Source organism: Halichoeres trimaculatus, unplaced genomic scaffold (assembly GCF_033239565.1).
Source record: "Halichoeres trimaculatus isolate MK-OKI-2021-1 unplaced genomic scaffold, fHalTri1.1 fHalTri1_scaffold_22, whole genome shotgun sequence".
Classification (NCBI taxonomy): domain Eukaryota; kingdom Metazoa; phylum Chordata; class Actinopteri; order Labriformes; family Labridae; genus Halichoeres; species Halichoeres trimaculatus.
The window spans coordinates 24,989,600-25,011,375 of NW_027437200.1; the positions used below are offsets into that span (position 1 = coordinate 24,989,600).

Genomic DNA, 21,776 nt, shown 5'->3' on the forward strand with positions numbered 1-21,776 from the left:
CAGACAGAAACAGAAACAGACAGAAACAGAAACAGAAACAGACAGAAACAGACGGAAACAGAAACAGACAGAAACAGAAACAGACAGAAACTGACGGAAACCGACAGAAACAGACGGAAACAGACAGAAACAGACTGGTACAGAAACAGACAGAAACAGACAGAAACGGAAACGGACAGAAACAGAAACAGACAGAAACAGACAGAAACAGAAACAGACAGAAACGGAAACGGACAGAAACAGACAGATACAGAAACAGACAGAAACAGACAGAAACAGACGGAAACAGGCAGAAGGAGACAGAAACAAACGGCAAACAGACGGAAACAGACAGAAACAGAAACAGACGGAAACGGACAGAAACAGATGGAAATGGACAGAAACAGAAGCAGACAGAAACGGACAGAAACAGACGGAAATGGACAGAAACAGAAGCAGACAGAAACAGACAGAAACAAACGGAAACAAACGGAAACAAACGGCAAACGGACAGAAACAGACAGAAACAGAAACGGACAGAAACAGATGGAAACGGAAACAGAAACAGCGTGTGGATTAAGATTGAAGCCATGCTGAGTTAACCCTGAGGGTAGTTGGAGTATTTGCTCAGCGTACGGAGCTGTGACCCGACGCGTCACTGACCGTTTGTACCAAAGACACTATAAAGCTGGTCCATGTATATTGTTGCCTTTTTATAAATATAAAAATATATCATAAGGGATTCCACAAAGCTTGTTAAGGGGGGAAATGTAAGGTCAGAGATGTAGTCTTTTTGTAGCGGGACTTAGAGTTTTATGAATAAATATTTAAGTTTGATTGATGAAATAAATCTGAGTTTGATTTCCTATTTTTCTCTTTTTTCATTTGATTTTTTTTATTTATTAATTTATTTTGAATATGCAACATTACATAACTTCCCAAATTCAACTAAATATTTGTTTGTACAACATACTAAAATACAAATGAAAAACCCAAATACTAATGAAGCAAAGAAAAGGAGAAAGTATTGAACGCATCAACTTTTTTCTCATCACATTTATTTCCAAAGCTGCAATTCAAACCAAATTTCTCCCAGACATTGGTATAAACTGAAATAATCCACACATGAAAAGAAATCTGGTTTAATGGTCTGATTGTCTTTAAATCTGGAATATTCTTTGGTGCCCTCTGGTGAACCCTTTTCTTTACTTCTTTCCACAAATGTTCAGTTGGATTGAAGTCAGGTGATTGACTAGGCCGTTCTAACAGATTGATTTTCTTTTTCTGAAACCATTTGAGAGCCAACTTTGCCGTGTGCTTTGGATGGTTGTCCTGCTGGAAGGTCCAGCCACGTCTCATCTTCATCATCCTGGTGGATGGCAGCAGATTCAGATCAAGAATTTCCCCATACATGGCTCCATTCATTGCTCCGTCAGTTATATGAAGTTTGCCAACACCATGAGATGAGAAACAACCCCATGCCATGATGCTTCACCTCCAAACTTCACTGTTGGTGTAGTGTTTTTTGGCTGATGAGCAGAGCCATTTCTCCTCCAAACATGGTCTGTAGTATGACAGCCCAAAAGTTCAGTTTTGGTCTCATCTGACCAGACAACATTCTCCCAGTATTCTACAGGCTTGTCAAGATGCTGTTCAGCAAACTTTAAACCAGCTTCAACATGCCTTTTCTTCAGGAATGGAGTCTTGCGGGCTGAGCGTCCATAGAGGCCATGGCGGTGGAGTGCATTGCCTATTGTTTTCTCTGTAACAATTGTACCTGCTGCCTCCAAGTCTTTCTGGAGCCCTTTCAGGGTGGTCTTTGGCTGGTTGAGTCCTCTTCTGACTATCTTTCTGACTCCCTGGTCAGAAATCTTCAAGGAGCTCCTGTGCGTGGCCTGTTGATGGTAAGGTGGTGCTTCTTCCACTTGTGAATAATGGCCCCAACGGTGCTGACTGGAATATTCAGGTGCTTTGATATAAGTCTGTAACCAGTTCCATTCTGATGCTGAGCAACAATCAGGTTGTGAATGTCTTCAGAGAGCTCTTTGCCTTTACCCATCATGAGGTGTGTGCTATTTAACTGCTTGGTGAAAAAAACACCTTTTTTATAGGACCATCAATTTGCTCTAGCCCAGCTGATGTTGGTTTGCACTAATTGGAAGTTCAAGTAGTAATTACTGACAGATTTCAGGTGGTATGGTGCATTTCCTGTCCAAAGCATTCAGCCTTTCCATGGTGTGTTCAATACTTTTTTCCTGTGTTATCGTACTTAATTCACCATAATCATTATTTATGGACCTGAACGTTGTGATTTCTTTTCATGTGTGGATTATTTCAGTTAATACCAATGTCTGGGAGAAGTTTAGTTTGAATCGCAGCTTTGGAAATAAATATGATGAGAAAAACAGTTGACGCGTTTAATACTGTTTCCCAGTGTATACACATATGTTCATGTACAAACCACTGTTTGATTTTTGGAAGGAAAACTGTTTCCTTAAACTTTGAACACTGGTTTCCAAAGTTTTGAAGCGTTAACGTCATTTCAGTCCAAACAACAACACACCACCTTTTTAAAATCTTCATGTTTATTGTTTTTAATCTACCACAGCTTCCTCCTTCCAGTCATCTGATTCAGGCAGCTGAATTTACCAAACATAAAGAAGTAAACACATGAAATCCCACTAAATTCAAAGGAACTGTCAGTGAAAATAACAAAAACACGCCCAGTGATCCACACACACAGATACTCACACAGATCAACACAACACTGGGGAAAGAGTTCAACCAGAACGTCTGATCTCGCACTTTGTGAATCAAGAGGAGCGGCTGTGATCGCCGTGAAGGGCTCAGCGATCCACGCCACCGCTTCTGGTGGAAAGCACGTCAGTGGTTTCCCAAACGCACCACCACAGAGGACACACCAGGAGAGCTGTAAGTCGTTGAAACAGGTCTCTACCATGTAAGTATGAGTTCATAAAATAATCCTGTTTCCCCGATCTCACCTGGACAGACGCAGAGATGTTGCTGGGGTTTGGTCCCAGGTTTTTAAACACCAAAAGTTGAATCTTGTTCATCAGGAGAGCAAAATGTTCGCATGATGTGAGTAGCTTCATTTCTACGGATTTCTACGATTCTTCGATTTCCAATAAAATGCTGAATCTGCAAATCCAGGATTGTCGCATCATGTGCTTAAGACTCAGGTTTGCTTGAAGTTGGATTTCCTTTACGGCGGTGCGAGCAGTTCAGCGCGGGAGTAGAGTAGAGGTGTTTTATCCTATTAACATGTGAAGCTAGCTGAAACTAGCTGCTAGCTACTAGCTAGCTCAACTGTTCATTTTCAGTAAGGAAACCTTGTGGAGTGCTGGTTTCAGAGAAAATACTTCAGAATTTAACTTTCTGGTGCATGTCAAGAGTTTTTCCTGAAGTGTTTTAATTTTCTTAGAGCAAAACGAGAGGTAAAAGAATTGTTTTTTGTTTATTCCATGATTATCTTTTTTTTTTCCACACATTTAACTCTATATATTTCATCGATAAACGTATTGATTAGCTTTTAACCCTCTGATGAATGTCTGTAACTTTTTTGAAAATTCAGATATAAGAAAAAAAAATAAAAACAAAGGGTGGAAACTCTTTTTCCATGCCATTAAAGGAATATCAACCCTTCAGGAAAGACTCTTGACACAGATTCAGCTCCAGCACAGGAAACACTGTGTCCAATCAGGGCGAAACAGGAAGTGATCATCAGAGAGTGGATGGTGAATTATCTGTTTGAACCTCACGGCCATCAAAACTTTTTATTTAAGACGGCTACACATCTGCTGGAAACCGCACATTTCTGAATGGAGAGATCTTCCCTGATCTCTGAGGGCCAAACTACAGCGTGTCACAACATGAAGACTAACGAGCACTTGATGCCTACCAACAGCTGCTTCAGACGTCCAATCATCTTAACTCTTCAGAGGCAACAGCAGGTTTGTTGCTGCGGCTAAGGCTAACGCTTCTTCTTTGACCTTCAGCTGTTAGAAACCAGGACGTATCCACCCTCCAACGTCTTGTACCCGTGAAGTGGAGCTGAGGTTTTTGCTGAAAGAAGGCATGGCAGAGCGTTTCATCGACTCTTACGCCTCAGAGCACGTCACGTCTCAGACACGTGACGCTAACACGTCCGTCCCAAATGTCTGAGACACAGTCAGCGGTCGATCTGAGTTTGTCTCGGACATGTTTTCGTCTACAGAGTGACTTCAGTAACCTTCACAGGACTTTTGATCTTCTCTCCTTCTCCTGCCTTCTCCTTCTTCTCCTCTTCACCTTTTGTCTCCTTTTGCTCCTTCTCCTTTGCTGCTCCATCCTCTTGTTCCTCCTCCTCCTCCTCCTCATCCAGTTGGAGGCTCCCAGACGAGAACCTCATCCTGGCCAGTCCAGCAGACCGTACCATCTTCCCCAGCGGGGGTGGTGGGCAGTAGTAGGGGTAGAAAACCTCAGGGTCTGAATCGCTGTAGCTCCCGGTGGCGCCTCCCAGCATGCAAAGCGAGGCGGGTCGTTCAGGTAAAGGGGAGGAGTTTAACGGCAGGTAAGTGGGTCTGGAGGGGCGTGTCAGGTGAGGGTAGTAACCCAGAGGGCGGAACTCGGAGGCAGGGTTAAACACCGGGTTGGAGCTCCTTGAGAGGTGGAACTTGACGTCTGGTTGGCTGGCGACACGGCGAGGAAGTCCTGGGAGGAATTTGGAGTCGTCGCTGTAATGCCCCGCCTCGTGCCCCGCCCCCATCAGCCGCGCTCCATTGCTACCTGGATGGTAAAACCTGGAAAAGCCCAGCCCTCCTGAGCCAGACGGGCGGAGGTTCCTCCGTATCGGTGACAAGGATGGCGAGTCGTGACCCAGGGGGTAGAAAGCCGGCCCAGATAAGCCATCCATGGGTATATAATCTCGCCTCCTCGGCTGTGGGAAACGCTCCAGAGAGGAGACGGCAACGTAGTCCGACAGGTATGGGTGTCGGTTGAGTGGCGAGGGCCCTGCCAACGGGAACGTCGGGAGCACAGGGTGGTAATGGTAGGCGGGAGTGTTTGGATAGAGCAGGACCAACTGCTGCGCGGCGTCCGGATGTGGCTGGGGGTTGGGACGACGGCGTGACCGGTTCCCGTAGATCCCAGCCAGCCTCTGGGCTTGGCGGTAGGCCCCTATCCGCCCCCCTCTCATCTCGTCCATCACGGACGTAGAAGCACATCTCATCTTGGGGGAGGGGGCAAACTGGCGAGGAGCTGGGGAGAGAGGGGTGACCCGGATGAAAGGACGGGTTCTGTGGGGGAACTCGAAGGGGGACTGGTGACGTCCGGCTGCACCTCCATCTGTTTCTGTATCGTCTTGGTGATATGGATCCATCTCGTCCTCGCTGCGGACCCCGAAAGCGTGACCGGACAGAGGGAAATCTTGGGCCAGCTCGTATACCTGAGGAAGTACGACAGAGGAGCTCTGATGAGTCTTAAACCTTTACCTGGTCTGAGCCTGTCAACGTATGGATACTCATCCGTTACCTGCTTTGAGACGTCCGTCAGGAGATCAGGAGAGGATCGACACTGTCGGGGATCAAACTCTGACGGGCAGTAGGTCCTGGATGGAAGACAACATCGTTAGCTCGTGGTGGATCTGTTCTCAAGGTGTGCATTTGGTATGTTGTCAACTATTTCCTGTTGTTTACTTGCTTGTATTGATTTTAACAGTTGTAAAGTGTCCATGAGTTCCTTAAAAGTGCTTTATAAATAACATTTATTATTATTATTATTATCATTCCCAGTTTTCTTCAAGGGCCGTTGCCTTCAACCCCCTGATATTCCTAAGGGTCAAAGTCACTTCAAAAGGGTAGAGTAACTTCTCATATCTTATCTGCAAACTTAATGATTAACAAACCAGAGCGGTGAACTCAGAAAAACAAGTTTAACAGCTAGATTTAAAGACTGGATGACCAAAAACAACCATGGTCTGTTTTGGTCCTGGGTTAACTGAGATACTGAGGGTCTCAGCATCCCTCAAAGTGCTTCCTGTATCACCTCTGTCCCGTCATAGCGGTGTCTCTAATATCAGCTCTCACCTCTCAAAGTGTGAAGTCTTCTTTTCTCTCGACCCCATACATTCCAGCAGCTGTTTCTGGGTCCGACCGCTGCCACACAAAACACATAGAAATTAAAAAATTTAAATAACTCCAGAGCCACAAAATGTACTTTGCAGTGAAGATGATATAGTGCATGGAACTCTATGCAACATTAAAATCTAGTGAATAATTATCTAAATAAGGTTTTTTTTAAATGTATAAAATTGTATGTGATGTCTCTTTTTTATTGTTCCAAAAGTTAGACAAAATAAAATCAAATTAAAAAAACTAGCAAAAATAATATATTTTTAAGTTTCAAAAATGTGCAAAAAGAAAAAAAATAGAAAAATATAAAAAAAATGAATTTCAGAAAAATGCATAAAAATTTTGCAAAAATTTGCAAAATTTTTTGCAAAAACTTCCAAAAATGTTTATTATTTAGAAATTTAGCATTTTTTTCAAATTTTTGTTATTAAAAAAAATTGAAAACATTTTACAAAACTTTTTGAAATTAAGAAAATTGCCCAAATTGATTGAAATTTTTAGAATTTCAAAAAATTGCAAACATTTCTAACAGTTTTGAAAATGTGAAAATTTGCCAAAATTAAAAAAAACTGAACTCTCACAAATTTGCAAACATTTCAATTTTTTGAAAAAAAAAACTCGAATTTGATAACACGTTTTTAATGTTGCTCAACTAATTTTTGTTGTTTGCTAATGTTGTGCCACATATCAAACGTATATTAAACCGGCACAAAAACGCATGTTTTTCTCAAGTGTCAGTGTGTTTAATCATTAATACCCTCTGTAAAAAAAATAACAATTCTTTATTTCGATAATATGTTTTTTAAAGGGGAACCACTGCAAAGGAGTCAAAGGGCCGCATGAGGCTCCAGAGCCGGATGTTGAACACCCTTGGTCTGGTAGTTGAGATGCTGTATCTCTTTACCTGTATCTAAAGCTGGATCCCTTACTGGACAGCAGAGTCTTGTGTATGGCCTTGGGCTCCTCAGCCAGTCTGAAGAAGGCATGGTACTCAACACACATCTTCCAGAAAGACTTGCACACATCTCGACTCGCCATCGAGAACTCGAGTATGTCCTTACCCGACGGCTGTGGGGACACCAAACACGAGCAGGGTCAGTCGCAGATATTCAGGGTCTGACAGGTGTGTGAAGGAAAAAGCACAATCAGCATCAGCCAGGTGGGGCCTTACCCCGACTTTGTCATGGAGCTTGATGAGGAAGTGTTTCCGCTTGAAGCTGAGCTTTCGAATGTTGGCCCAACTGAAAGTGTTGATTTTGGTGTTGCCCTACAAAACACAGGGGGACAAGATCATGCAAAATGTAATGTATTGGTGACACCTGATACCAGGTCATGGGATCACATGAGTCTACCAAAGTTCAGTCCATACCTGAAAGACCAGGACTCCAGAGTGCGTGACAGCCAGGTTTATCCTCATCCCCTCCCCGTCGTGGGCTGGATGGGGCCGGATGCCGTACATGTCTAACTTCCTGGACACCTCCAGTAGGTGGATGTCAGAATCTGCTGGGGATGCACCTCTGAACGCAAAGAGAGGGACTGGATGAGACCCCAAAGGAGGTACCCTAACGTAACCGTCAGAACTGCCTGATCCGTTCCCGTCTACCTGTGTTTCTTGTGAAACTTGATGATCTTGTGGTCAATGTACTCCTGGTTGGGGACGTACTGCTTCATCTCCAGGTGCTGACAGTCCAGTTCATCATCATAGTCCCCTATTTCTGCTGCAACACACCAAGAGGAACGTCAGTTCTGGGATCCAGTAAAGGAAGTACGAAGCTGTGTCTGAATGCTTACACTGCAGTATGTGTGAGACCAGCAGGGCGGCGCTGTTGTCATGACAGGTCAGGCTGCCGTTTGACAAGTCCTGCTTTATCTGTAAGGCAAAAAGATACCTACAAACACACAAGACATCACTCTTTTCTTCACACTACTACCAGGAATATCCAAAGCATCATGAGTGAGAGCTCAACAGTCGAGATCTTTTACGCTTCATTCGTTTTCAGAGACACCGTTACCTGGTCAGGCTCCTCTTGAGCTGCCCGGGGTCTGGGGGGAAGAACTTGACTATAAACCTGAAGAACAGATCGTTGGTGTCTTGATAGTGAGGAAAAAAAAGAAAAGTTAGGATTATGAGCTGAGATTTCTGCCCCTATTAACCAAAGCTGAATAATTACACCGGTTTGGGAAAGCATGGTCTGAAATTGAATTCTTTCAAACAGAATTTTTTCAACAACTTAAAAATTCAACTCTATATTTATTAGATTCAAAAATACAGAGGAATAACTGAGCACAGATTCACAGAAATCCTCTTCAGGGTTTCTGAAACTGAGCTATAAAACTGAATCAGATCATGCTTTTCAAAATCAAAACCTCAACCTCAGTTTCCAGAGTCAGAAACCTCAGCCCATGTGATCGATCCGAGGAAAAATGCCCAAAAGTTTGAAGAGACTGGATTTCTGTCTGACTTACATTTGATCTGTTTGGCGAGCGGTTTCAGCAGCTCCAACCAGACCTACAACCAGAGAACATGAATCTTACTGAACCACCTCGACACTCCCAGGCATTGCTGACACTGGTTTTCTTACGTAGCTGCCGCCGTGATGCCTGAACTCCAGCCCAAAGTACTCTTTCTCCAGCAGCTTCAGATGTCCGCACACTTTGTTGAAGAAGTCTCCACCCAGAACCTTTTGCTGAGAGAGAATTAAAGCTGAGAGTCAGAGGGATGATGGGATTATTTAATCTGCGCACTGAGGACTCCCGGGGGAGTACGGCTCAGTTCTCTCTAACTCAGAGTGAACTCTGAGTCCAAAGTCACAGGAACTGATTCTTCACGCCGCTTTCACCTCCTCCGTCAAGGTTTTATCCCTTTATAATGTGTGTGTGTGTGTGTGTGTTACACACCCCATTTTTCCGCCTTCAGTGAGTCACATGACCAGCTGCACGGAACTGTCAGTCATTGTGACATCATCACCAACTGCTGCCCTCTGAGGAGTGAAACTGACTGAAGTCTGAAACATCTTTTCATATCTGCCACAGTGTTGACCACATCTCTCTAAAATGACACATTTTTGTAGTAAATTTCATCAGGAATCCATCCCTGTCATTTTTAAAGCTGTACCACTTTTACTTTTTTGTGTAGAGGCCTAACTGCAGCAGCTTGTGTGGAGCTGGATCCTCCTCTCCCATTCATTCTAATAGGGGGGAGCTGAAAGGGCTTCTTTGGGGTTCACCGACTTTGAGGGCTTGTCATTCAAAAACCATTTTGGAAACAAAAAATTCCTGAATAGATTTTGTAAAGCAGGGTCCACTCTGTAATCTGAGCAAATTTCAAGCTGATACCATTAATGGCCTAGAAGGAGATAACTTTTGAAAAATGCCCAAAAATGTTGCTTTATTTTTAGATATTGCTGGCTTCCTGTTTGAGATAGATCAGGGATGTCAGTGTGTGATTTGTGTGTCTCAGTGAGACAAACATTTTGACATTAGTTTCATCTCTCTACAACATTCCTACTGCTATTTAGAGCTGTTTTAGTGTGCCTAGGTGGCGCTAGAGAGCACATTTTGGTATGTTGGAGATCAGTTTTTGTGTAAAATAGTTTTTTGGCTGAATATGAGATGTGTGCTGGTTTTAATAAGTTTTTAAGCACACTTAGGGGTCGATTCAGAGCTCAAAGTGCAGATGGAAGAAGAAGAAAGAAATGGATGAAACACCGTAGTGCTCTTGGCCTTCTAGCTCTGGTTGAAGGAGTCCTCTCCCTGAGTGCGAGGACCCTAATTAAAACGATGGTGCTTCCATTAAGCAGCAACTCAGGGTTTTTATTTGGTGTTGGCTGTCTACGAGGTGGTGTTTAGCCCCCTGCTGGCAGTCGCTGGTAGTCCCTCATTAAGCTGTCAGGAGAAGGACAGAAAGAGAGGAGGAGGAAGAGGAGGGTCGTCACAGCTGTAACTGATTATAAGGAGAGGAAGATTCTAGCTGATGATTAGATGAAAGAGTCGACGCCTCCTGGACGAACGAACGAACCACAGAGCGGTTACTTCCTGTCGAGGCGTGAAGGTGAGAAACAGAGAGTTTTGATTTTTATCACCTACTCTATATTTATCTCTGCTTAGATTTTATTTTTGACTTCATCCATTCATCCTCGTTCAGTCTGTCCTTTCTCCTTCATCACTTCCTCCTTCCTCCTCCTCCTCCTCCTCCTCCTCTTGTAAAGATGCTCTGAATGTCCCGGGGGCGGCACTGACAGAGAGCGCATGGGTGTGGAAAATGGACACACACACACACACACACACACACAGGGTCTCTTTTTAGGTTAGGTTACAGCCTGGTTGGCCGACATGTTGCCGCCTGTCACTCAGACAGAGCACATGACGATTCATCGACAGCAGACTGTTTACATCCAGGTGGTAACTGAGACTCCACACACAGCAGATATGATCCGTCTGGAGTTTTAAAACATGAACCAAGCCTCCTCAGACACTTTCTCCAAATATTCATTGGTTTTAGAAAATGTTTGATTACTCTAACAGCAGAAAAATCACCACAGAATCGCTGAAGTAGAACACAACAGGCTCCTCTTTAGAAAACATTATTTGACTCCATTAAAGCTCAGAAAATACTGTTTCAGACAATTTTTGTATCAGTGTGGGTTAAATCATTGATAGTGTCAAAAGTAGATTGTCGTTTGACAAAAATCTGAACCTAAATTCAGAAAATGTCTCCAAAAACTGGAGATTCTTGTTTTACTGAATACAGACACATCAGAGGTAATGGTTTAGTGGTGAAACTAAAAAGTGATTTTCACTCGTGCTCATCATGCCCAGAAAGGGAGAAACACTGCAGCTCTAAAATCAAATTAAAAACATTTTTAAAGCTGATCTGAAGCGTCAGATTTACTGTTTCATTAAAGAAAAACGAGTTTTTTAAATTCAGAAAAACTCACCTCCACCTCAAACGTGCGCTCGCTGTCATCCAGGAAGATCACGCGCAGCCGGAGCTTGGTCTCCTTGGAGACCCGGGACTTCCCCGTGAGTCTGTCCAGGGTCCGGGTCCTCCGCTTGGACTCCTCCATGTCCCCCTGTCCCCCCTCACGACCAGAGGAAGCAGCGGACAGCCACGGTCACCTCCATCCTGAGCGGGAAACCACAGCGCCGAGCCTCACGCGCTCCTCTTCATCCTCATCCTCACGCGCTCCTCCGGAGATCAGCTGGAGCGCGCGCTCCCCAGATGCGCGGTCGTTGCTGTGAGAGCCGGAAACAAGCGCTGAGCCCCGAGTGAGTCCGGAACAATGAGCCGAGCTGATCCAAGAGAGTCATCAGGGTGTGTGAGAGTCCGCCACAGACACGGCCTCTGTTCGTTCACTCATTCACTCATTCACTCATTTATTCATTTATTCATTTATTCATTCACTAATTCACTCATTTATTCATTTATTCATTCACTCATTCACTGTGTGTTTTATCTTTCAAACTATGGTGCAGGAGTGGAAAATACTAAAATGCTGTTTAACTTTCACTTTTTAACATTTAACCATAAAAATACATATATTTTTTAACTTTTTGACAAAGTTCAGAGATAATTAAACCTTAAAGGAAGAAAAAACAACTAATAGTTTAAAAAAAAACAGTCATAAATAGTACTCTCAAATGTGATGTGATTGTGTGTGTGTGTGTGTGTGTGTGTGTGTGTGTGTGTGTGTGTGTGTGTGTGTGTGTGTGTGTGTCCTCGATGAGAATAATATGGATTTCACGGTGGATGGACGCTCTAAGAGGACTGACCTGTCCTAAAGTAGGCTAGTAGTGCAACGCTTCCTGTCGCCTGCAGCACACACTGAGCACTTGTGTGTGTGTGTGTGTGTGTGTGTGTGTGTGTGTGTGTGTGTGTGTGTGTGTGTGTGTAAGACAGACACAAATGCTGAGATGACACACATATGAGATGTTGGTCAAGTCTCTGTCTCTTATTTTCTGCTTCCTTTGTGTGTGTGAGTCTGACACACATACACACACGTGAACACACACGTGAACACACACGCACACACTCTATCGAAGAAGCTAACCTCATTAGAAATAATACTTATGATTCATTTAGTTTTGCAGCTGTAATGTCTCAGGCATGTCAGATTGTTTTGAAAAGAGCAGAAAAAAAAGAAATCATCCTGGAACAATGTTCAGGTCTTTTGTGTCCCTGTGGCAATAAATATTAATTTGCTCAACAATAAAATCTCAGAGTTTAACATTTTTATTTTTCAATATATAAACTTGCTGTGTTCATGTCCAGTAGGAAAATCCCCTACTCTTCCTCTCCCTCACAGTCACAGGGATGCGTTCAGGGACCTGAACATGGGACCGTTTGACTTTACGTGAGTCCATATTTGGTACTACAGACAGAATGTGGTTGGTACCAATAAAAGTACCTAATACTTAATAAAAGTACCTAATACTTAATAAAAGTACCTAATACTTAATAAAAGTACCTAGTACTTAATAAAAGTACCGTATTCAGTTGTTTGCCTGCTGCAGAAGTCTGAAAGTTTTTGTCTTTGTGGAATTAAACTTTTCATGTCTCAGGCAGTTTTGCCAAATGAACTGAGTTCCGATTGGATAAATCTCTCCTCCAGGTTTTGAACTCATGCGTTTTTGCCACAGTGTCAACAGGCAGATTTTAAGCGTTAAACGTGACGTAAAACCTCGTTTTTAACCTCGTATAACTAATGAAAACAAAACTTTCCAGAAAAAGAGGACTTGGATACAAGACAGCCAAATGATATCTTCAAATCACCACAACAATCAGACGTGAGAAACATTTCTACCAGGTGGATTCATTTGTTAAAGTTTGACCACAGCCCATCTGGAATGACTGGGGAGATGGATTTTTTAACCTATACTGCAGCCAGCCACCAGGGGGAGCAGTTTTTGTGGAGACCTCACTTTGAGCCGAGCAAGCCTGTGGTCTGAACAGCTGGGCAGCACGCGAGGAGTTCAGCCAATCAGAGGCTCAGCTCAGCTGATTGACAGGCAGGCTACCTGTAGCTGTTAGCGTGGAGGCTCAAAGCCCCGCCCCCTCAGAGTGATGTCATGGTATGGCTCAGTGTTTGATGTTTGATTGTTCAGCGTGGTGTGACTGAGGGGAAGTTTGCTGAAACTTTCTCTGTGTTCTCTGACTGCAGATCAGATCCTGTCTTTGTTTACACAGTCTGACCACTAGAGGGAGATAAAGACCTGAAGATAATGTACAGTATCTGATAGTTCACACACACACACACACACACACACACACACACACACACACACACACACGCGCGCGCACACACACACTGCTTCAGCCAACATCAGTAGATATTTTGATACCGTAACATGAACCTGCCTCCACTCACCATCTGTCTCTCTCTCAAACACACACACATACACACACACAGACACACACAGACACACACACACACACACACACACACACACAAACACACATAGAGGACTTATGTTTTTCCATCCCTCGTCTCTTTCTCTCTTACCTCACCCAGCTCACTTTCTCCTTCCCTTACAGTCTTACACACACACACACACACACACACACACACACACACACACACACACACACACACACACACACACACCCCTAACCTGTCTGACACAGTAGCATCTGGCATCTTTATGCTGCTGCCTCCCTCCTGGGACACACACACACACACACACTCTCCTGTAGTTTTTGTCCTGTGTGTGTGTGTGTGTGTGTAGCAGTGTGTCGTCCTGTCTCTGCAGGTGTGGGACTCACCTCTGATGTAAACTCAGAGTCTTATAGTGTGTGTGTTTGCTGGTTATAGAGTCTTATAGTGTGTGTTTGCTGGTTATAGTGTCTTATAGTGTGTGTTTGCTGGTTACAGTGTCTTATAGTGTGTGTTTGCTGGTTATAGTGTCTTATAGTGTGTGTTTGCTGGTTATAGTGTCTTATAGTGTGTGTTTGCTGGTTATAGTGTCTTATAGTGTGTGTTTGCTGGTTATAGTGTCTTATAGTGTGTGTTTGCTGGTTATAGTGTCTTGTAGTGTGTGTTTGCTGGTTATAGTGTCTTGTAGTGTGTGTTTGCTGGTTACAGTGTCTTATAGTGTGTGTTTGCTGGTTATAGTGTCTTATAGTGTGTGTTTGCTGGTTACAGTGTCTTATAGTGTGTGTTTGCTGGTTATAGTGTCTTATAGTGTGTGTTTGCTGGTTGTAGAGTCTTATAGTGTGTGTTTGCTGGTTATAGTATCTTGTAGTGTGTGTTTGCTGGTTATAGTATCTTGTAGTGTGTGTTTGCTGGTTACAGTGTCTTATAGTGTGTCTGTTTGCTGGTTATAGTGTCTTGTAGTGTGTGTTTGCTGGTTATAGTGTCTTATAGTGTGTGTTTGCTGGTTATAGAGTCTTATAGTGTGTGTTTGCTGGTTATAGTATCTTGTAGTGTGTGTTTGCTGGTTATAGTATCTTGTAGTGTGTGTTTGCTGGTTACAGTGTCTTATAGTGTGTGTGTTTGCTGGTTATAGTGTCTTGTAGTGTGTGTTTGCTGGTTATAGTGTCTTGTAGTGTGTGTTTGCTGGTTATAGTGTCTTGTAGTGTGTGTTTGCTGGTTATAGAGTCTTATAGTGTGTGTTTGCTGGTTATAGTATCTTGTAGTGTGTGTTTGCTGGTTACAGTGTCTTATAGTGTGTGTGTTTGCTGGTTATAGTGTCTTGTAGTGTGTGTTTGCTGGTTATAGTGTCTTGTAGTGTGTGTTTGCTGGTTATAGTGTCTTGTAGTGTGTGTTTGCTGGTTATAGTATCTTATAGTGTGTGTTTGCTGGTTATAGTATCTTATAGTGTGTGTTTGCTGGTTATAGTATCTTATAGTGTGTGTTTGCTGGTTATAGTGTCTTGTAGTGTGTGTTTGCTGGTTACAGTGTCTTATAGTGTGTGTTTGCTGGTCATCGTGTCTTATAGTGTGTGTTTGCTGGTTATAGTGTCTCATAGTGTGTGTTTGCTGGTTATAGTGTCTTATAGTGTGTGTTTGCTGGTTATGGTCTGTTTCTGGCATCTTCCCTCCCTGATAAACCATGTTCTGTTTGAAGGAATTTCCAGTTCAAACTGATCCTCAGACGTCTCTCAGACGTCTCTCGGACGTTTCCTAGACATCTCTCACATGTTTCTTAGGCGTCTCTTAGATGTTTCTCAGACATGTCTTAGACATCAATCAGACGTCTCTCGGACGTTTCCCAGACATTTCTCCAACTTTTCTTTGACTTTTCTTAGACATCTCTCACATGTTTCTTAGGCGTCTCTTAGATGTTTCTCAGACGTTTCTTAGACGTCTCTCAGACGTTTCTTAGACCTTTCTCAGGTGTTTCTCAGACCTCATTGGACTTCTCTCAGACATCTCTCGGACATTTCTCCGACATTTCTCAGACTTCCCTCAGACTTCTCTCAGACTTCTCTCAGACATTTCACAAACATTTTTCAGACGTTTCTCAGACTTTTCTCAGACATTTCTCCGACATTTCTCAGACTTCTCTCAGACTTTTCTCAGACGTTTCTCAGACTTTTCTCAGACATTTCTGGGATGTCTCTCAGATGTGTATAAGACGTTTCTTAGACGTCTCTCAGCTGTTTCTTAGACGTTTCTTGGATGTCTTTCCAACGTTTCTCAGACGTTCCTTAGACGTCTATCAGATGTTTCCCAGACATTTTGCAGACATTTCTTAGACTTCTCTCAGACATCTCTTGGACGTTTCTCAGACGTTTCTCAGATGTCTCTTGGACGTCACTCGGACGTCACTCAGACGTCTTCTGGACGGTTCTCAGATGTTTTTCAGGTGTTTTTCAGACCTTTCTCAGTCATTTTTTAGATGATTCTCAGATTTTTTTAAGACGTTTCTCAGACGTTTTTAAGACGTTTCTCAGATATTTTTCAGGTGTTTCTCAGACCTTTCTCAGATGTTTCTCTGGCTGCGTCGCGCTCACACAGCAGCAGTCCTCTGAACATTTAGGGCCTGAGAAAGGGGAATGGATGTTTTAAGGAGTCAGGGAGAGGTGCAGAGTTTCCAGGCGAGCTAACGGGAGCTAATGGAGCTCTGATTGGGATAATGGGATGTGGGAAAGCTGATGACGGAGATGCTATCTGCTGGGAAAAACAGCCTGCTGTGCTCTGAGCGTCAGTTTTCATTCAGGTTCTCTTCTTTCTTTCTTTCTTTCTTTCTCTGAGGGTTTTTCTTTTTTATCCTGATTTCCTCCCTCTGCTCCTGTTGGTACGTCCACGTACAGTTTCATTTCACTCTCCTGCTCAGGGAGTGAAAACACACAGACGTCACCTCGCCGTCACTTTACATCAGGTTTCTCCTTCACCCTGACACGGATTCACAAACCGATCAGTCTCCTGTCCTCTCACAGCTGCAGTCAAACAAAAACTCCTCTGACAGGTTTTCCTGGAGTGTGTACAAACCTCTGCTCCGTCCCGTCCTGAAGATGCCAAACAGATGTGTTTCCAAACCGTTTCAGCTCCTGGATCATTTCATTTCAACAGCTCGTAAAGGAAAGACTTTGTTCAGTAACTACGTTGTTATCACCCGGGGTTTTCTGCCTTTTAAAGATCGTGATGGATTCAGGTCAAATCTTGAGGACAGGTTGTTCAAAAGTGAAAAAAGAGACGACACTGGGCTGTCTAATAAAAGCTCTATGAACTGCTGCAGCTGCGTTAATGAAGCTGGAAATATCTCTGCTAACAAAAGTTTCAGATTCAGAAACCTGCTAAAACAGCTGCTTCATTTTCCTCTTTTTCTATTTTACAGCAACTGAAGCACAGTTAAAGTCTCTGACTCATTTTTAGGGCAACTCCAGCCCAGAGACACAAGAAAAAAACAAATGGACCTTTTCTTGGTTTGTTTCATCCGGGGACGACCAGGGTGTGGCGCTATCAACAAAAAACACAAGAGGACCAAGCATTGAACCCTGAGGAACCCCATCCACAGATAACAGGGTGAGTTATTAGAGACCACAGGAAACAAAATACAAACGTTCTGATTGGTCCCATTATAATAAGAAACAGTTTTTGCTTTTTCTGTTTTCTTTTGATTTATGCAAATTAGCATTTATGTTTGTGGATTGTTTTGCTTGTTGTCGTTCTGTTAGAAAGAATTAATGGAAAGTTAAAGACAGTACTTTTTTTTCTGAACATTTTGGGGAAAATTTAATATAACTTTTCTTCTTTCTGCTCCTTTTCATTCATTTGAGGTTTTATATTTTTATATTGTACCTATATATTTACGACAAACTAAACTAAACTGAATTAAGATTTAGTGTTGAAGAAGGAAACAGAAGAGGACCCAGCATTGAACCTTGGGGAACACCAAACATTCAACTGGTCGAGGTAACTCAAGTGATAAATAAACAAGGATCATTTTAAGGACAAACAAAAAAAGGTAGATTTAGATTTGTCCAGGACAAACATCCAGCATTGATGGCGTAAACAAAACAGGACCCAGCATTTGGCCTTGGGGAACGCCACCAACACGTTTTCAAAAAGGAGAGCGCCTAAAAAAAAACACAAAAACCAAATAAGAAACAAAACAAACCGTCCTAGAGTCCAGTTAGAGTATAGGGTCATTTTAAAAAAGAAACAAATATGAATGTCTGGATTTGTCCCCTTCCAAGGACAATCAGGGTTCAGAGTTGTAGGAGCAAACAGAAGAGGACCCAGCAATGAGCCCTGGGGGATGCCACCAAACAGATCCCTGGATGAGAGAGATACACCGAACAACAACATCTGTCAAAAGCCAGGATCATTAACAATAAATAAAATATGAACACACAAATTCATGTCTTTTTCTGGGACGACCAACATGTATAGTTTGCATCGTAAACAAAAGAAGTCTCAGAACCAAACCCTGGGGAACGCCACATCAAATACCTGGATGAGGAGACGACGGCGAAGCCCGTCAAAACACCAGGATCACTTCCAAAGGCAAACAGAGCGTTAAATGTTCAGAGTTATCCATTTCCCAGGAATAACTGCAAACAGAGGAGGACCCAGAAAGGAGCCCTGAGGAACACCACCAAGCAGATCTTTAAATAAGGAGACCAGACCCAGCAGGTCCCGTCCAGACCTGATCCCCTCCACCTCACCTCACAGGGAGCAGCAGCTCTACGCCCTCACACAGGCGGCGCGGTTTGGAGCTGGGAGCGCAGAAAGACGGGATGAGAGTGGATAAAAGGAGGAGGAGGGGAGAATAGAGAGTGTAAATGAAGCCACTTGATTACACACACTCACACACACACACACACACACACACACTCACACTAAGTCCTCTTTTATCTGGAGCAACAGGCAGGGCCAGGAAATGAGACCTCGGCTTTTTGTCTGAGAGGGCAAAGCAGAAAAAGGGATTTGTCTCCAAATGCAGCTGTGGCAACAGGCTCTGAGTGTGTGTGAGTGTGTGTGTGTGTGTGTGTGTGTGTGTGTGTGTGTGTGTGTGTGTGTGTGTGTGTGTGTGTGTGAGTGTGTGTGTGCTTAAATGAGATACTGAAACAGAGACTTCCTCGCGTCTGTTCTGGACTGATGAGAGCTGAAAATAGGATTTGTCTTTGGAACAGAAGAGGACGTCTGTAAGCCCGTTAGGACGACTGAAGAGCCCATTTCACACCCGGGACACGGAGGAGGCCGTGGAGCGCCGTCAAAGACTCTGACTGGTCCAGGGATTTAAAGGTACAGGTCTGAGTGGGTGGAGCCTGAGAAACACCAACGGCTCAGGAAAAACTCAGGTAAACCAGAAACCTCAGGTGGAGTCCGCTCACCTCCTGCAGGATGGAGCTCGTCAGTGACTCCTAATCCGTCCCGTCTCTGCTCAAACTTCAGCAAACGAACGGAAAAAGGATGGAACGATAAAGCAGAGAGGAGCGTAATAAACTGAAGTGATGATGGAAGTGAGGGATGAGTCCATAAAGTGATTAAAACACAGAAACGCAGACTCTGAATTAAACGTCTGACCTTAAATTAATATGAAGAAATCCTGGATTAGAATAAGTGTGTGTGTGTGTGTGTGTGTGTGTGTGTGTGTGTGTGTGTGTGTGTGTGTGTGTGTGTGTGTGTTAAAGGATTGCAGTAGATCTCATTATTACCCTGGAAGGCTTTAATCAGAGGTGGAGATGGTGTTTTTACACTTGGTTAGCTCGCCGTCGCTCATCTTCCAAACGAGGCGTTGGCTGAAAGACACGGCGGCTCTTCACGCACTCGTCTGCTCTCATCTGTTCATCACCTTTTCTCTTCTTCTCCTTCATTTCATTCCCTCCCTCTTTAGTCCCTCTTTAAATTAAAACCATGGATTAATACTCTGCTCTCACCTCTCCAAGTTCTGTTTTTTATTTAACCTTTCTACTCTCCGTATTTCTACTCTCATGTTTTATTATTTGATCACTCTTTTGTCTTTCTCTTTTCTGTCTGTTTTCCTTCTTTCTCTTCATCCTCACTGTTTCTTCTCTTCTTTTTTTCCTCTTGGTTTTCAGTTCTGGCTCAAAACTTTTTTTCCTGTCTTTTCTGTATTTATAACCATCCTCTCATTTCTTTCTTTCTTTTCTTGTTTTGCTGATGTTTTTTCTCTCTAATCAACTGAATTTTCAGTGTGTCAGCTGACTTGTTTGCTGTGTTAATATTTGGTTAATTGTTTGAAGTGATTTCCAACCCGTGTGTCGGATCGTTTCCAAACCACTTTGATTTTTTCTCCTTTAGTGTTTTTGTGTTTGGTTTTAAAGCTGTAATACTGACGCTGTTTGAACACGTTACTGATGCTGTGTTAACCTCTCTGTGTGATTTATTTCTTTACAAAGAAGGAAAAGTTTGAGACTAAAAAGTGGGCACAGGTTTGGAAAAGTCAGGAACCACTGATCTAAAAACATCACTCCTTTCTTCTCCTCTTTTCTTTCTCCTTCTGACTCCATCTGTCTGGACCAACAACTCTGGACGAGTTATTGGAGACCAAAGGAAACAAAATATGAACGCTCTGATTGGTCCCATTTACAATAAGAAATTGTTTTTTCTGTTTTTCTTTTGATTGATGGAAATTAGCATTTATGTTTGTGGATTGTTTTGCTTGTTGTCGTTCTGTCAGAAAGGATTAATGGAAAGTTAAAGACGATATTTTTGCTTTTTTTCTGGTCATGTGTTTAACATTTTGTGTGAAAAGAGGCAGATATAGAATTTTTCTTCTTTCTGCTCCTTTTTATTTGTTTCAGATTTTTATTCTTATATTGTACATATATTTTTACGAAAACATGGATGGAATAAAGACTAAACTAAACTGAACTAAACTGAACTAAGATTTAGTGTTGAAGAAGGAAACAGAAGAGGACCCAGCATTGAACCTTGGGGAACACCAAACATTCAACTGGCTGGAGTAACTCCAGTGAAAAACAAACAAGGATCATTTTGAGGACAAATGAAAAAGGTAGATTTAGATTTGTCCAGGACAAACATTCAGCATTGATGGCGTAAACAAAACAGGACCCAGCATTTGGCCTTGGAGAACGCCACCAACAGGTTTTCAAATAAAGAGCGCCTGAAAAACAAAACAAGAGACAAAACAAAAGAGTCCCAGAGTCCAGTTAGAGCGCAGAGAAAAGAAGAAACAAAAAAGAATTTTTGGATTTGTCCCCTTCCAAGGACAATCAGGGTTCAGAGCTGTCAGAGCAAACAGAAGAGGACCCAGCACTGAACCCTGGGGGACGCCACCACACAGATACTTGGATGAGGGACTTACAGTGACCAAGAGCAAAAGCCAGGATCATTTTCAGGGAAAATCAAATATGTTAGCCTCTCTCTGTGCGATTTATTTCTCGACAAAGAAGAAAAAGTTTGAGACTAAAAAGTGGGCGCAGGTTTGGAAAGTTGGGAACCACTGACGTCTCTCTTCTCCTCTTTTCTTTTCTCCTCCTGACTCCCTCTGTCTGGACCAACAACTCTGGACTCAACCCTGAAATAGATAAAAATATAAACTTATATATAAACCATGAATAGATATATATACCTCCACCTCTGCCTGTCTGACTCCACCTGTCTGTGGTGGTGTCGGTTGCTGCACCCAGCTGGATCATCAGGGAGGAATTCCCTCAATGTTTCCTTCAGTTCCTCCCTCTGTCCATGTCTAATCATTCACACACTCCCTCACACACACACACACACACACACACACACACACACGCACACACACACACACACACACACACACACGCTTCCTCTGGGGGTGGGTGGGGTGGATGGGCAGGGGGAACCCGTCAGCGGGTGGAGGTGGATGTATGAGCCGTGGCAGCTCAACAGAACTTTCCGTCTGTCTGTTTCTCATCCATCACGGTCTCACCTGGACCGGCCCGTTCAGCCCGTTCAGCCCGTTCAGCCCGTTCAGCCCGGGCCTTCAGGTCCAGATGAGGTGCAGACTGAACCGTCTCTGCTGGTTTCTGGTCCAAACAGGAGGAAGCGGCTCCGCCCTGACAGCGCGCAGCAGCTGTCTTTAAAATGTAATGAAAATCAGACGTTACATGAACTTTTCTGGGTTTAGCTTGGTTCAGCACGGTGTCACTTTCACTTCTCCGTGTGTCATTAAAGATGCAGAGTGTGTGTTCATCTTTTCCCCAGCATCTTAATGACGCCGCTGCTGAGTCGGCAGAACGGCCCACGGAGTGAGGAGGATGGAG

The 21,776-nt window shown here is 43.3% G+C and overlaps 1 protein-coding gene across 1 annotated transcript; it reads right to left on the reverse strand.

Moving 5' to 3' along the window:
* Positions 1 to 3,090: 3,090 nt before the first annotated feature.
* On the reverse strand, positions 3,091 to 11,273 carry LOC141784292 (FERM domain-containing protein 7). The gene is made up of 12 exons (XM_074662075.1): positions 11,045 to 11,273; positions 8,690 to 8,794; positions 8,574 to 8,616; positions 8,120 to 8,198; positions 7,899 to 7,996; positions 7,711 to 7,825; positions 7,477 to 7,624; positions 7,279 to 7,374; positions 7,012 to 7,175; positions 6,063 to 6,131; positions 5,509 to 5,584; positions 3,091 to 5,422 (listed from the first exon to the last, which is right to left on the reverse strand). The coding sequence occupies exons 1-12, from the start codon at positions 11,171 to 11,173 to the stop codon at positions 4,208 to 4,210; spliced, it is 2,337 nt and encodes a 778-aa protein (XP_074518176.1). The 5' UTR covers positions 11,174 to 11,273; the 3' UTR covers positions 3,091 to 4,207.
* Positions 11,274 to 21,776: the final 10,503 nt, after the last annotated feature.

Excerpts from the sequence above, each read along its gene's own strand:
- LOC141784292 (XM_074662075.1), bottom strand. The coding sequence starts at position 11,173 with ATGGAGGAGTCCAAGCGGAGGACCCGGACCCTGGACAGACTCACGGGG. Across the intron at positions 7,997-8,119 it reads CTCAAGAGGAGCCTGACCAG|GTATCTTTTTGCCTTACAGA; the intron begins GTAACGGTGTCT and ends GTGTGTTTGTAG. Across the intron at positions 7,176-7,278 it reads AGCTCCATGACAAAGTCGGG|CCGTCGGGTAAGGACATACT; the intron begins GTAAGGCCCCAC and ends GTGTCCCCACAG.